Source organism: Saccopteryx leptura, chromosome 2 (genome assembly GCF_036850995.1).
Source record: "Saccopteryx leptura isolate mSacLep1 chromosome 2, mSacLep1_pri_phased_curated, whole genome shotgun sequence".
In the NCBI taxonomy this organism is placed as follows: Eukaryota; Metazoa; Chordata; class Mammalia; order Chiroptera; family Emballonuridae; genus Saccopteryx; species Saccopteryx leptura.
The window spans coordinates 23,141,236-23,156,892 of NC_089504.1; the positions used below are offsets into that span (position 1 = coordinate 23,141,236).

The following is a 15,657-nucleotide window of genomic DNA, read 5'->3' on the forward strand; positions in this document are numbered from 1 at the left end:
GGAAGGGGAAAAACAACTTAGTTCTCTGCTTAAAGACAGCTCAAATTAAGCTGAGAAGTATTTTTACTTGAGTAAGAAAGGAATCAAATCAATCGTAAATAATTTTAGCCTGACCAGGTGGTCCAGCGTCATACTGGGATGTGGAGGACCCAGGTTTGAAACCCCGAGGTCTCCGGCTTGAGGCGCAGGTTCATCTGGCTTTAGCATGGGGTTGCTGGCTTGAGCATGGGATCATAGACATAACCCCATGGTTGTTGGCTTGAGCAAGGGGTCACTCGCTCTTCTGCAGCCCACCTACCCCACCTCTCTGGGTCAAGGCACATATGAGAAAGTAATCAATGAATAACTAAGGAGCTGCAAGGAAGAATTGCTGCTTCTCATCTCACTCCCTTCCTGTCTGTCTGTCCCTATCTTCCTTCTGTCTCTGTCAGACATACACATAAAAATAAATAAATAAATAAATAAATAAATAAATAAATAAATAAAGGTCAGGATATAATTTAATCATAAATTAAGCTCTTCATTATTTGCTTTATGTTCAGTTATTCATTTCAGAGAGGTATTCACAAAATTCCTTTAATTAGCTAGTCATTATAACTTGTTATAATTGACCTGCATTTTCATTCTATTTTCATGTAACTTTTCAGGATCTCATTACTGTCAATAAAAAAAAAGGTAGCTTTGTGAGGTGTTAGAAAGTACAAAGCCTCTCTATAGTGTTTCAACTAAGGTGAATGATTGCATTATTCTAAAAAACATAGAAGTATTCTAAGAAAACTTTACTGGTTATCATTAAGCACAAAATAAATAACTTAATTCTGGAGCTGTCTCAAGTCTAAACACTCCAGATGGTTACTAGGGATATTAGGTTACATCACTAGTGTTAATTTTAATTAAAGAAGTGTGACTTTACCACTGTGTATACATAAAATAGAGGGGAGGGGATATATATCAAGGTGCTGTGCTGAAAGAAGTCAATTTTCTCCAAACTGAGCTGTAAATTTAATGATTCCAATTAAAAAACAAGCCTGACCTGTGGTGGCACAGTGGATAAAGCACTGACCTGGAATGCTGAGATCGCTGGTTTGAAACCCCAGACTTGCCTAGTCAAGGCACATACCAGAAGCTGCTACTATGAGTTGATGCTTCCCATCCTTTGTCTCTCTCTCCTCTCTCTAAAAATAATCAATAAATCAAAACCTTAAAAAAAAAAAAAAAAGACTACTTAGTCTAAACAGAAAGAGCCTAAAGTTCATCTTTAAATAAAAATGTGTAAATGCCAAAAAGTTTGCAAAAGAATAAGACGGAGCTTGCCTTCATAAATGAAAACAGCGGCTACTGGCACAAGAACGACTAGATCCGTGAGGAGGCAGCAGCAGCACTGAAACATACCCAAGTACACACAAGAATTTCGTTTGTAAGAACCACAGTATTTCAAAACTGGAAAAATCAAACAATCACTCAATAAATGATTCTGAGAAAAGTGGCTAAATATATAGGTTGAAACTAAAATTACGGCTCTATTTCTTATCATAACAAAATCAAATATTGAGTACATTAAAGGGTAAAATGTAAAAAAAAAAAAAAAAAACCAAATGGAGAAAACTCAAAACACTAAAATATCCTAACTATATAGTAACTGGGTAGAACGGAGAAGAAAACATTAGAAGAGGAAGACGTGGCTACCTAAAACACAGACACACTTTTCTCCCCATTAAATATGTGCACGAAATTGAAAGACAAAACAAATAAAACCTGGGGAAAAAACTGTAACATAAAAAAGAACAACACTCATATCAAAAAGATCAAGTCAGCAACAGATTGCAGGACAGGCACAGGATTATGAGCAAGTAACTCACAACTAAATGTAACTAACATAAATATATGAAAGCTGTTCAATAGAACTAGTAATTAAAGCAATGGAAGAACTATAAAACTAAGTATCCCTTGATACTTAGTAAGGGGAAATGGGGAATGGGGACCATCATACAATGTTACCAGGACTATGAATAGATACAACCTTCCTTGTAGAACAGCAATTTTCAACCTTTTTCATCTGGTGGCACACATAAACTGATCACTATAATTCCGTGGCACACCAAAAAATACATTTTTTGGCTCTCTGGCAGAAATAATTTTGATTTATTCACACCAGATGGGCTATTGTTGTGTTGGCTGCTGTCATCATTTTATTTCACAGTCTAAGGAAAAAGATGTCAGTGCCCCTGACTAAATAGTCAGGTATTTGCATATTTTAAACATTCTTGTGGCACACTGGTTGAAAGTACTGCAGTAGAGCAGTTATGTATAAAAGTTTCAAATGTGCACCACTTCCAGCCCAATAATACCTCTTTCAGAAATGTAAACTACAAAGATCTGTCAAACGTGTATGCATACAAATTCATCAATGTTTGTAATATGGATAAGCAACCTAAATGCCCCTCTATAATAACAAATACATACTAGTTCATCATAAATGAAAATGCCATGCATCTATTTAAAACAATGCAATGATCTTACATTTATTAGCATGCAAAAAATATTCATGGCATTTTGCATGGAAGTTCTATGTGAGCAGTTGGATGTCTTGTTCAATCTTATTTCCAGCACCTAGAACAGTGCCTTCAATAAAAGAGCTTCCCAAAGAGCATTTGTTAAATAGGTGAATTTTAAAAGCATGTTACCGAAAAATAATAATAAAGTCCCTTTCTTTCTCCGCCTCCTCTCTTCTTCTCCATTCCAAACAGAAGCACAGGGTGGAGCAATAGAAGGTCTACAGTTGTGAGTACTTGAAATGCAGTGCTTATTCTCATATTATTATTAATTATTGTATTAATTTCCATTTGAACAACTGTAAACCTGCTTTTGCCCCAACTTGTCTAAGTGGAAGGATAGTCATAGAAGGTTGACAAAGTAATGGAGTTTTGGTTGTGCTAAACTTTCTTTTTTACTCCTCTCTGTACTGTCTAAATTCCTAATATACAAAGCAGTTTTTAGTTTTATGAATGGAGGAAGAAACAAAATTGGTTTTTAAGAACGCATTATTTAAAATGAACTCCAAAATGTATTCAGTGACTACAGCTGGATAATATATTTTTCCTCTTCAAAGAAATATCAGTGTCTTGTATAATGTAGCCTCCTTCCCAGGTACTAGGAAAAGCCACACTATGCTAACTAATGCAGCATTTCCAAAAGAAAAAGAAATTCTTTTTCTCTAGTAATAAATGAAAAAATCTAAAAGTAATTAATGTCTTAAAGTCCTTCCCATCTCTTATATACCCTATACTAGTTGGTGTTAAAGATAACCATATACAATCATTTTCTCTTTTAAGCTAAAAACCCAGTGAATCCATATAAGTAATACAGCCTATATGATTCATTTCTTTGAGAAAGTCGATTTCAGTTTAAAGACAATCCAATTATCAAAACTAGCCACATACCCTATGTCACTATTCATTTAACCACCCTGTTTTATTTCATTAATAGACGTTATCGCTATTGGAAATAACCTTATTCAGACTTTTATTATGTCTCTTCCTTTGGAACGTAAGCTCTATGAGGACAGGAATTCTGTCCTGCTCATCACCGTGTCCCCAGTAAATGGCACCTAGTAGGCCTCAGGAAAATATATGTTAAATTAATAATGAAAAGGTGGGGGGGATGACACAAATCTAAACAAGATAACAAAGTACGGGGGGCCACACTGAAATGTACAAGCTGACATGACTCAAGACTGTAACGCCAGCTCGAAGGTTTGGTGGGTATTTTTTCAAGGTGGACAGGTGCTTCCCACCTATCTGAGGACATAGAGGTCTTCTAAGAAGAAAATCCACAGGGATGTCTCCAAGTGGCTGTGTGCACCTCCCAGAGGAGTGGAAACGATCATTACCATAATAAAAGTGTGGCCCAGGTCAAGAGAAAAAATAATACACCACACATCTTGGCCCAGATGAAAAATCACACGAATCCCTGACACAATCAAACCAAGCAAGCAACCCTCTGCACGACACGTAAGAAGAGCGTAGTCTCCTGTATTCTGGCTAGAGTTGCCTGCAGCCCAGCAACCCCCTCACTGGCTACTTTTCCCTCCCAAGGACCCTGCACCCTAGCTGGTCCAGGGGGAGAGGGTATGGGGGGGATTCTGAGAATTAGCTCGCTGAACCCCCACCCGAACCCAACCCCCTCCAAAGCGCAATCCCTCCCCTCATCGCCTGTCCCTGAGGCCCCGAACCCCGCCACGGGGTCTGCCAGCTGCCCCTCACTCACGTGTAGATGATGGCCATGAAATGCATCAGCCACAGCACCAAGAAGAGGACGAACCCGAAGACGGCCATTCCCTGCAGGGCCAGGTCCAGCAGCGCCATCCCCCGGCCCGGCCCGGCCTACTCCGGCCGCCGCCGCGGACAGCGCTCCCGCAGGAGGAGGACAGGGTAGGCGCCCGTCGCGGGGGCGCAGGAGGGGAGAAGGTGGGGAGAGGAAGGGGCGGAGTGGGGTGGGGACGGAAGGGGCGGGCAGGGCCTGCGCGCCCCCGCCCGCGCGCTGCCCTGGGCGCGTTCCCGGCCGCGGGCGCTGCGGTGGTCGGGCTGGGTGGGCTGCGTGGTCAGGGTGGCCGTGGCTCCCGGTGCGGGCTTCCCTCTCTACACCCTGGCGGCCGCCACCCGGACCCTGCGCGCCTGCGCCCCCGCCGCCGCCGCCACCGCCGCCGCCTCGCCACCGGGCTCCGCGCCGCGCTGCTCCTGCCCTGCTCTGCCGCCGCAGCTCCGTGCACTAATCGAAACCGGCGCTTGCGCCCCGACTCCCCGGCGCGCCCAGCTCCTCCCGCCCCCGCCCTCCGCAGCGCGGCGCCCGCCCTCGGAGGGGCGGTGCGCGCCTCTGCTCCCCGCCCACCGGGCCGCCCGCGGGCCGGCTGCGTCACCGTCGCGAGCAACCCCCGGGAGGCTTCTCCTGTAGGATGCCGGCCGGGCTTTTCCCCAGGCTCCTGCCTCGGGCTGCCGCCTACCTTTCCGCGTCGGGCCGAGGCGCCCGGGGCGGCCAGCGTTGCAGCCCGAGGCCAGCCTCCCTGGGCGGCGGAGGCGGAGTGTAACCCTTTGTCAGACTTGGAGGCTGCTTTCCCTCTGTCAGTCTCTGGTGTCCCACGGCGCTCCGGAAAAAGACCTGGGGTTCTAGGCAGCCTCGCGGGGTGCCTCGCCACCCGGCTTCCAGCGCCGCGTCCGCAAGCTCTCCGCCGGGCATTGCTCAGAGCGGATCAGGCCCTCCAGGCCAGGTTCCTGGGCGCCAGGGCTCCCATCGTCTTGCTCCTCACTGCTTTTAATGCTGCGGAATCCTTGATCATAGAGGACCTGACAGTAAAATAATTTCCTTGTGCCTCTCAGATCTCTAAGCACCTTAGAGACCGCGTGTAATATAAAAGCAAGTCTTTAACTCAGAATGTAAAGATTCAGTTATTAGTGAACTCCCCAAGATTACTGTTTAATTGGGTAGAGATGTGGCTCTTGAGCGCTTGTAATGTGGCCAGTACCGAATTCAGTTGTGCCATGAGTGTAAGCCATACACTGAAGTCAAGACCACCCCATTAATAAAATGTACATTTATTACATGTTGAAACAATAATATATTTGATATGTTGGGTTATATTAAATAAGTTATTAAATTAATTTCGCCATTCTTGTTTTACTTTTCAAATGTGACTTGCTACTAGGAAATTTTAAATTACACAGGTGGATAGTATGGCTCTAAAAAGGAAAAAAAAAGTACTTTGGATAGTAAGGTAATTTAGTGTTTATCTTCATTTAAAATCAGTCCAAGGAGATGTTTTAATCTAGTACTAAATGTTTCTGTTTGTTGCTTTAGCCTAGATGAGTTTATACTGTTCCACGATTGTTTCATGTTTAAACAATGTTTATTATTTCAAGTGATTTCCTTTTAAATAATCCATGACTTCCTTGAGAGATTTTAGAATTGAATTCAATTTTGAAAAGTTTATTTTCTCATTGCAATTTAGGATAGTTAATATTGATTAATTGACTTACCTCAATCTACCTGTTAAATCATAAACTACAATCAGGAAAGAGTTTAAGGTAATGTCCATATTGAGAATCAATCCTGGATTCCCTGTACTGTTTGTTTTATCCGCTTTAACGTAGATGAGAAAGAACAGAGCTTAGACCAAACTTCCATTGTTGATTGTTACTGGTTGATAAGTTAATGTTCTAGCAGGGTAGTGTATTAACATTGAAATAATGTTACAAATGGAAAATTTAAAACCTCACTGTTGCAGTTAATCAATTCTAAGGCATTAAAAACAACAACCCATTTTAACATTCTAAACTGGAAATGCAATGACATCTTACAATTAATCAGTAGGTGTTTTTTAAAAATGACATGTAAAATAACTGCGTTTTAAATTAATACCTTTGTAGATTTCACGAACTACATCAATTGGTCAATTTAAGCATTTTGTTATAGTCTGCATTTCTTCAAGACATTTTTTTTGAACCTTCTAAAGAAGGATTTTATACAGTATGATCAATTACATAGAAAATGAGGCCAAAGAAAAGTGAAAAAGCAGATATTCTTAAGAGCTAACAGATTAGCTATAATTGAGCATAATCAGAGGATTAAAGATCAGCTATGTTGTACTTGGGCCTGTGCACTTTGTCTATCCAAACCCTGATGCTGATTTTAAAGCAGAAGCTTTAGAATATGTAATCCTAACATTCTAAAGATACCATAAATGTGCAAATCTCTTCCAGGTAATGCAGCAACATAGGAGTCTAGTAGCAAAAATCATGTTCACTCATCACACTTTTGGTAGTTAACATTGTTTGGGTTGCTTTGTCTGAAGGGCCTCTCTTTTAGAAAACCAATTCTCCAAGGTCAGGGCTTCTGACTTTTTCCAGTGGCAATCCAGTAACATTAGGACATACTAGAATTCATACAGCTTGAGGAGCCGTTTTTAGAGCCAAACAAAATCCAAATCTGTCCTTTAATGGCCCTAGCTATTTTACTTTATAAAACCTAAACAAGAAAAGAATCCAAAAGGTCTGGATCAAACCAAATAATTTAATTATAGCTGATTCCGAACTGAAACTGAAATGAAATTGTATTGGTTTTAGTCCCATGTTCCAGAAAACAGGAGAGCAGAAAGAAGGCTGTGAGGACACAGGCCCATGAGTTATTTCAGCAAAACAAAAGTTATACTTTGGGAAGTTGATACTCTTAGTTGCATTGTTTCAGAATGCCTATAAAAGTTCCTATTAGATTTTTAAAAAGTTATAACATTTTCAATAATCAGGATTCTTGATTTAGTTGTGTCTAAGAAAAACATCATCTTTGGTGAGATTTTGAGATAAATCAAGTTTAAAACGTGACACTGAAAAGCTAGCTATGCACAGAAAAAAAAGACTGGAAGGAATTACACCAAACGATTATGAGTATTTGTCTTTGAGGAATATAATCTGTTGATTTTTAAAGTCTGCCTTTTTATATTATTGACTTTCTATAATGAGCATTATTGTTATAAAGAAAAGTGACTATTTTTCTATTTTACAAAAATGTTAATGATGAAAACCATATAGAAATTTTGCATAACTTATTTTTTAGAAATATGAGTGGTACAGTCACTGTGAAAGACAGTTCGGCAATTATTTAGAAAACTAAACCTACTTTTACCGTATGATCCAGCAGTCGTACTCCTTGAATAGTTACCCAAATAAGTTGACAACTTATGTCCACACAAAAACCTGTACAAGGATGTTTATAGCAGCTTTATTCATAATTGCCAAAACTTGGAAGCAACCAAGATGTCCTTCAGTATATGAATAAATAGATAAACTCTGGTATGTCCAGACAATAGAACAGGAGTCTGCAAACTACGGGCCCGCGGACCACATGCGGCCTCCTGTGGCCATTTATCCGCCCCGCCGCACTTCCGGAATGGGTACCTCTTTAACTGGTGGTCAGTGAGAGGAGCATAGTTCCCATTGAAATACTGGTCAGTTTGTTGATTTAAATTTACTTCTTTATTTTAAATATTATATTTGTTCCCGTTTTGTTTTTTTTATTTTAAAATAAGATATGTGCAGTGTGCATAAGGATTTGTTTATAGTTTTTTTTTATAGTCCGGCCCTCCAGTGGTCTGAGGGACAGTGAACTGGCCCCCTGTGTAAAAAGTTTGGGGACCCCTGCAATAGAATATTCAGCACTAAGAAAACCACAACAACAAGGTATCAAGCCATGAAAAGACATGGAGAAAGCTTAAATGCATATTATTAAGTGAAAAAAGCCGATCTGAAAAGCCTACATACTGTATGATTCCAACTACTGTATATGACATTCTGGAAAAGGCACAACTAGGGAGACAATGAAAAGATCTGTGGTTTCCAGTGAGGAAAGGGGAAGGTAAGGAGGGAGATCACAGAGGGTTTTTAGGGCAGTGACACTCTTCGGTACCATACTATAAAGGTGGATGCATCAAAACCAAGGCCGTACAACACCGAGAGTGAACCCCAGTGTAAACTACGGACTCTGTCTGGGTGGCGATGGGTCAGTGTGGTTTCATCAGCTGAAACAATGTACCGCCCTGGAAGAGAGTGCTGAGAGTGGGGGGGGGGGGGTTGCACATGCCGCGGCAACGGGGTAACTCCGTGCTTTCCGCTCAATTTTACTGTGACCCTATAACTGCTTTAAACTATTTTTTTATTAAAAAAAAAATTAGTGAGTGCTCCACTAGAAGAAAATTATTGGAAATGTTGTATGTCTGAATAAGTGAGATAAACTAGTTTGTCATTAGATCCCAGGACTTTGCACCTTCCAGGCAGTGATTTTCCACCTTTTTCATCTCATGACACACAACAGCTAATTACCAAAATTCTGCAGTACACCCAAAAATACATATTTTTGCCAATCTGACAAAAAATAGGTATAATTTTGATTCATTCACACCAGGTGGCTATTGTGTTGGATGTTGTCATTTTTTTTAAATTTGACAATCTAAGGGGGAAAAGGTCAGTGCCCCTGACTAAATAGGTACTGTATTACATGTTTTAAAGATTCTTTTTTCTTTCCTTTTTTTTTTTTTTTACAGAGACAGAGAGAGAGAGTCAGAGAGAGGGACAGACAGATAGGAAAGGAGAGAGATTAGAAGCATCAATTCTTTATTGCGGCACCTTAGTTGTTCATTGATTGCTTTCTCATATGTGCCTTGACCAGGGGGCTCCAGCAGAGTGAGTGACCCCTTGCTCAAGCCAGTGACCTTGGGCTCAAGCCAGCAACCTTGGGCTTCAAGCCAGTGACCTTTGGGCTCAAGCCAGTGACCATGGGGTCATGTCTAGAATCCCACACTCAAGCCAGCGACCCAGTGCTCAAGCTGGTGAGCCTGCCCTCAAGCTGGATGAGCCTGTGCTCAAGGTGATGACCTCAGGGTTTTGAACCTGGGTCCTCTGCATTCTAGTCCAACTCTCTATCTACTGCTCCACTGCCTGGTTAGGCTGTTTTAAAGATTCTTGAGGTACACCAAGAATCTTCCATATATAAATGTAAAGATCACAGTTCAGTTCCTTATGGTTATTTTTAAAAGACTGTAAATTTTCAGCCCTATGAAAACTTTTTTAAAATAAGGTTAAAAATAAAGAGATCTGGCCCTGACCAGTTGGCTGGTGAGTGGATGTCCCCAGTGTGATTCCAGTTAGGGCACACAGGAGAAGCAACCATCTGCTTCTTCATCACCCCCACACCTTACCCCTACTGTAGATATGGCTTGATTGGATCAAGCAAGTTGGCCCTTGGCACTGAGGATGACTCCCCTGCCTCTGCCTCAGGGTGCTAAAAATAGGTTGGTTGCCAAGCAACAGAGCAACAGCCCCAGATGGGCAGAGCATTGGCCCCAGAAGGGGGCTTGCCAGGTGGATCCGGGTTGGAGTGCATGCAGGATCTGTCTCTCTGCCTCCTCACTTCTCAATAAAAAAAAAAAATAATAATAATAATAATAAAGAGATCCTCCAGAAATTGGATAAATTTGCTATTTCAAAAGTAGTATCAATCTGAAAATTTTTAAATTCTTAATTCTTGTCCTTTTTTCCCCCAAGCATGGTTGAAATTAGAAAAATGTAAGTTAAGCTCAGGTGCTTAACTTACATTTGTTATCCATGAAATGGTAACTTTGTAAAAGCCTTCAGATCCTCAGATACTATGTTACTGTGAATAGCCTTCAATGCACAAAGGTTCTAGGCAAATTGTGGGTTCAAGGCCTCATCCTGATAAACCACTGTTATAGTGCTTTGGTATGTAAGGGTGTGGTCCAGGGAAGTACTGGAGTTTACTAGAGTTCATTTCATTCTCAGCTGTTTTGCTTACTCATATCCAAATGACTAATTAAAATGTTTTACCTCATACTCATTTGTATTTTCAAATTTCATATTTGATTTTGTTTTAATCCATAGTATACCAGGTTGAATCACTAGTGTTCCTTCTTAAACCAAGCTGAATTTAAAATACTCCCAAATAGATATGTAAATATAAACCATTTTTTAATGTTTTTGAATTTGCTTTATTTTTAGATATTTATGACTCAATTCAGTTTATTAATTAAAGTTTATAATGTTAAAACATTCACCTAGGTTGTGAATGTGTATAAAACCTGGTAGGTTACAGGAGAGAGAAGCTCTAATATTTATTGAATGCAGTTCAATAACTTAGAGAACATAAGTTATGTAGCAGGCAAATTTAAAAATATTAACTTGATTTTCAAAAAAGTCATAAAATGTATAATTGAACATCAAAAAAATTTAGTTAACTACCTAGGTAACACATCTGAAAAGTGAGGCAGCCAGAGTTCAGACCTAGGTCTGATTTCAAAGCCAAGGTTCTTTATATAAGCAAGTACAATATTAATTTACTTACAAAGATACATAGTAGATGAGCAAACCTTAAAGTTCAAACTAAAAGTAGATTTGCCTTAGCATTATTTAGTTTGGTAACCAATGTTCTGTATAGGTCAATTTCACCACCTGAGACATAGAGAAATATATTGAGAATAGATCATATGTTCTAAGCAAAGATACACTGGTAATTTAAACACCTTGCTCTCCTTTTATCATATCTTTTGCTTTGGTTAAGAGGAATTTCATAAAACATACTGTCATTAGCCCTGGCCAGTTGGCTCAGTGGTAGTTGGCTCATCGTCCCGGGGTGTGGAAGTGCCAGGTTCAATTCCTGGCAAGAGCACACAGCAGAAGCACTCATCTGCTTCTCCACCCTTCCCCCTCTCCTTTCTATCTCTCTCTTCCCCTCCTGCAGCCAAGGCTCCATTGGAACACAGTTGGCCCTGGGCACTGAGGATGGCTCTATGGCCTCTGCCTCAGGCGCTAGAAAGGCTCCGGTTGCAAAGGAGCAACACCCCAGATGGGCAGAGCATTGCACCCTAGTGGGCATGCTGGGTAGATCCTGATCGGGTGCATGCAGGAATCTGTCTCTCTGCTTCCTCACTTCTCAGTTCAGAAAAATACAAAAAAAAACCCCCAAAATACAAAACAAACTCATTTCAGAACAAGTAATCTAAAAGAGTAAACAACAAGTAGAAGAATTTTTTAAAAACCAAGAAAATGCCATTAAAATCTGTTTCCTAGTGCCTTTATCCCATAGTATTAAATGTGAAATTAAATTTAGGAACAAAGGCTGGTGAGTTAACCTGGACCTCCTAATTTTAGGATTGCTACAGAACATCTTCTATCTTAAGATGCTTTAAGATATAGTGTAGGCTATTGGTTGAAATCATGCACTGTGAACATCCAACTGGCTGGGTTTGAATCCCATCCTACCATTTCTTAGCTATATGGCCTGTGTGGTGAGGAATAAAGTTAACATGTAACATTTAGAACAGTTCTGCGAAAATGTAAATTCTATAATAGTTTTATTATTATTCCTTAAGAGTTCATTTATTCTAATTTCATCTAGATCACTAACTTTCATTTTCTCCATTTCTCCCTTTATTGTTTCTACCCATAAAAAAATAAAATTAACTAAACTTATAAGGATTTTTAAAGCCGATCTGTCTCTCTGTGACAGAAGCATACAACACTCCACAATTTTTGTTTATTACACAAACCAGAATATTGCTGACATAAATGGTTTAGTCAATTAGAAACAAATGCAGTGAGATGACAATTGTATGAAATAGAAAAATAAATACATAGTAAAGAGCAAACTTTTATTCCATGAGAAAAATAAATTTTAGGCCTTGAAATAAAATATTCAACACAAGCAAAGAATAAGATTTATTTTAACTTATTGTGTTTACATAGACTCTAGTATCTCCTTGAATACATCACCCCTCCCCCCCCATTCCCCACAACATTCCCCTTTCCCCTCCCCACAACGCCTTCCCCCTTTCCCTCCAGGATTAGCTTTTCTGCTCTCTATAACGCTGTTATGTGTGTATAATTTCACCAATCTCTTTCCCTTTTCTGATCCCTTCCTATTATTCCCTTTCCCTCTGTTCTCTTTTCCTCTGTTCCCTTTGATCCTGCCTCTGTCTCTATTCCGTTCCTCAGCTCACATTGTTCATTGGATTCCTCAAATGAGTGAGGTCATATGATATTTTTCTTTCTCTGTCTGGCTTATTTCACTTAACATAATAGTTTCCAGGTCCATCCATGTTGTCACAAAAGGAAAGATTTCCTTCTTTTTCACGGCCCCATAGTATTCCATTGTGTATATGTACCACTTTTAAAAAAGATTTTATTTATTCATTTTAGAGAGGGGGGAGAGAAAGAGAGAGGGAGGCAGGTAGCACCAACTCCCATGTGTGCTTTGACCAGGCAAACCCAGGGTTTCGAACTGGCGACCTCAGTGTTCCAGGTTGATGCTTTATCCACTACGCCACCACAGGTCAACACAAAGAATAAGGCTTAAACAGGTATTTAGATATACTAGGGGCCTCTGACATGTAAGAAACAGTGATATTGAATAAGTGCTAATATTATTTTTGGTAATAAATACCTTAAAATACTCAGAATAAAATGCATCAGGATATCAGGATTAAGAGAAGGCAAAGTTTTCAGAGTCTAGTTTACATGACAATATTCAATATTTTTTAAAGCTCAGAATGGATAAAAAGTAACATTTGCATGAACGAATGCCAAATTAACAATGAATTTGTGAAGACAAGTCCTCCACCAGTCTAGTAATGTCATGGTTCAGAAATCATATCAGATTATTTTCAAGCCTTTCCTTCATTGTGGGTATAAATTTGAAGTGTTATCTCAAATGTGAAGAAGCATGAGGCAATCCATTATGCAATTCAAAGAAATAAAAGCAATTATTGAGGCCTCTTCTATACTAATCTCATCTTTAAATTCAGTCGCCCATTTTAATTATTTTGAGATCATTTGGGTTCAGATGCCATCATTAATGGTTCACTTTACAGTGGAAAATACTGAGCAAAATTATCTGAACAGTCAAGATGACAAAGTAGACAAAGTAAACAAAGTAACAAATCCAATTATTTCTTTTCCTTTATTCTTCAGAACACGTCAGAAGCAACTGTGTTTCCGAAGCACATTGTCTTCCTGCTTTGGATACAACGTTAAACATGATAGAATCTATTTTCAGGGTAAGTCCACAGCCGGCTTTTGAAGATAAACACAAAAAGAGATCATTGTAATGCAATATTATGTTCAAGAGATATGAAGAGAATTGTTTGGGAGTTGGGAATGATTCTTTTTCTTTAGGAGAGTCTAGAAGGATTTCATGGAGAAGTGCTAGGTCCTGGTTAAAGAGTAAGAGATTATCAGGTGAAGAGTGAGAGAAAGCAGGATGTCTTCTGTGGTTACTTTTTTCATCCAAGTATTTTAAACACCAGTCTGGGGGAACATGCTGGGAGAAAATCAGGAAACTGCCTGGCTGGACACAGTTTGAGGAACAGTGATGTTGGTTCCCTGATAAGTTAATTGACGTGCAAGTGAAAATTTAGTTTAAGGGCATGTGACCATATAAATGATTGTCCAAATCAGGACACTTTTGAGACATACAGGGGGCACCATTACCAATCAGGTTAGGAGAACAGTGTACATGGAGACTGTCCTAGGCAAATTAGTTAGCTGGTCAAACACTATTTAAGGACACAGGTGTCAGGCAAGGCTCAGTCAGGGCTCCGGCTCCATTTTTCTGAAAGAGTCTTGGCTTTCCCCTTCTCCACGTGTCAGTTTTATCTTCAAACTGACCTCTCTCATGGTTGTAAGATGGCTGCTAACAGTTATCTGAACCTAATGGTTTTCCTTTCACACACACAGAGAGAAAAAATATATATGTATTAGTTGTTCATAACTACCTAAAAAAATCTTAACTCTCTCCACCCCACACTGGAATTTCTTTTTTTTTCCACACTGGAATATTCTTGATGCTACTTGTTAACTGGCTCAGGGTATAACAAGGAAGACTAGAATGGTCAGATTGTGACACAATGAAGCCGGTAGTAAGGACAGTCACGCCCGAACTGCGGGGCAGGGTAGCAGGGGTGGGGAGAGCAGCACTGAAGAGGCAGCCACATACCCACTCTATGAGTTTATCCAAAATAATGGACAATTTCTAGGAAGTTTTAAATATTAGAGATCCCAGTTAGCCTCTTTCTGCTATTGTTATTTATTTTAAATAACAGCTTTATTGAAATACAGTCACTTACCATAAAATTCACTCTTAAAGTATACACATCAGTGATTTTTAGTATATCACAGAGTTGTATGACTATTACCACTTAACATTTTCATCATTGCAAAAAGAAACCCCACACCCATTAGCAGTCATTCCCCATCTCCCCACCCCCACCCCCGCCCACGACAATCAGTAATTTAAATTTCTGTCTCTATAAATTTGCTACCCTGGACATTTCACAAGAATAGAATTATACCTTACGTGGCCTTTTTTGACGACCTTCTTCCATTCGCGTGGCAGCATGTTTCAGCCCTTCGTTCCTTTTCATAGACAAATGGTATTCCACAGTCTAGACAGACTACACTTGGTCATCCATTCATTAGCTGAGTTGGATTTGAGTTGTCATCCTTTGGCTCTTGTGAATATTCATATTAAAGTGGAGACCTATTTTTACTTCGCTTGAGTATAAACGCATGAGGGCTGAGCTGTACAGTAATTTTATTTTAACCTTTCGCTGAACTGCCAGACTCTTTTCTAAAGTATATTTTTCTTTCCTAAAGCTGCACCATTTCACAATCCCACCAGCAATATATGTGGATTCCCATTTCTCCACATTCTCACCGAAATCTGTGACAGCCATCCTAGTAAATGTGAAGTGGTGTCTCGTTATGGTTCCAATTTGCTTTCCTCTAAAGCTAATGATATCGGTATGGCAGAGTGTTTGCAACCCCCACCCCAAAGTCCTATGTTGGAATCCTAGCCCCCAAAGATGACGATAGGAGCAAGTGGGCTCTTTCACAGGTAAGTAGGGATTAGTGCTCTTCTAAAGGAAATCTCCCAGAGCTCCCCAGTCAGTCTCTTACACCACGTGAGGACAAGTCAGAAGGCACTGGTTTTGAACCTTGTAGACAGTTCTCACCAGAACACAACCATACTGGCACCTTGATCTAGGACATCCCAGCCTCCAAAACTGTGGGAAACAAATTTTTGTTGTTTATACGCCACATAGGT

The 15,657-nt window shown here is 40.0% G+C and overlaps 1 protein-coding gene across 1 annotated transcript in view; it reads right to left on the reverse strand.

The window, feature by feature from the left end:
- Positions 1-4,787, reverse strand: part of UGCG (UDP-glucose ceramide glucosyltransferase) — a 42,170-nt gene extending 37,383 nt beyond the window's left edge. The window contains exon 1 of the mRNA XM_066367433.1: positions 4,267-4,787. Coding sequence (XP_066223530.1) covers positions 4,267-4,364 — 98 coding nt within the window. The 5' untranslated portion in view covers positions 4,365-4,787. The remainder of the gene's footprint in view (positions 1-4,266) is intronic.
- Between the last annotated feature and the right edge of the window lie 10,870 nt (positions 4,788-15,657).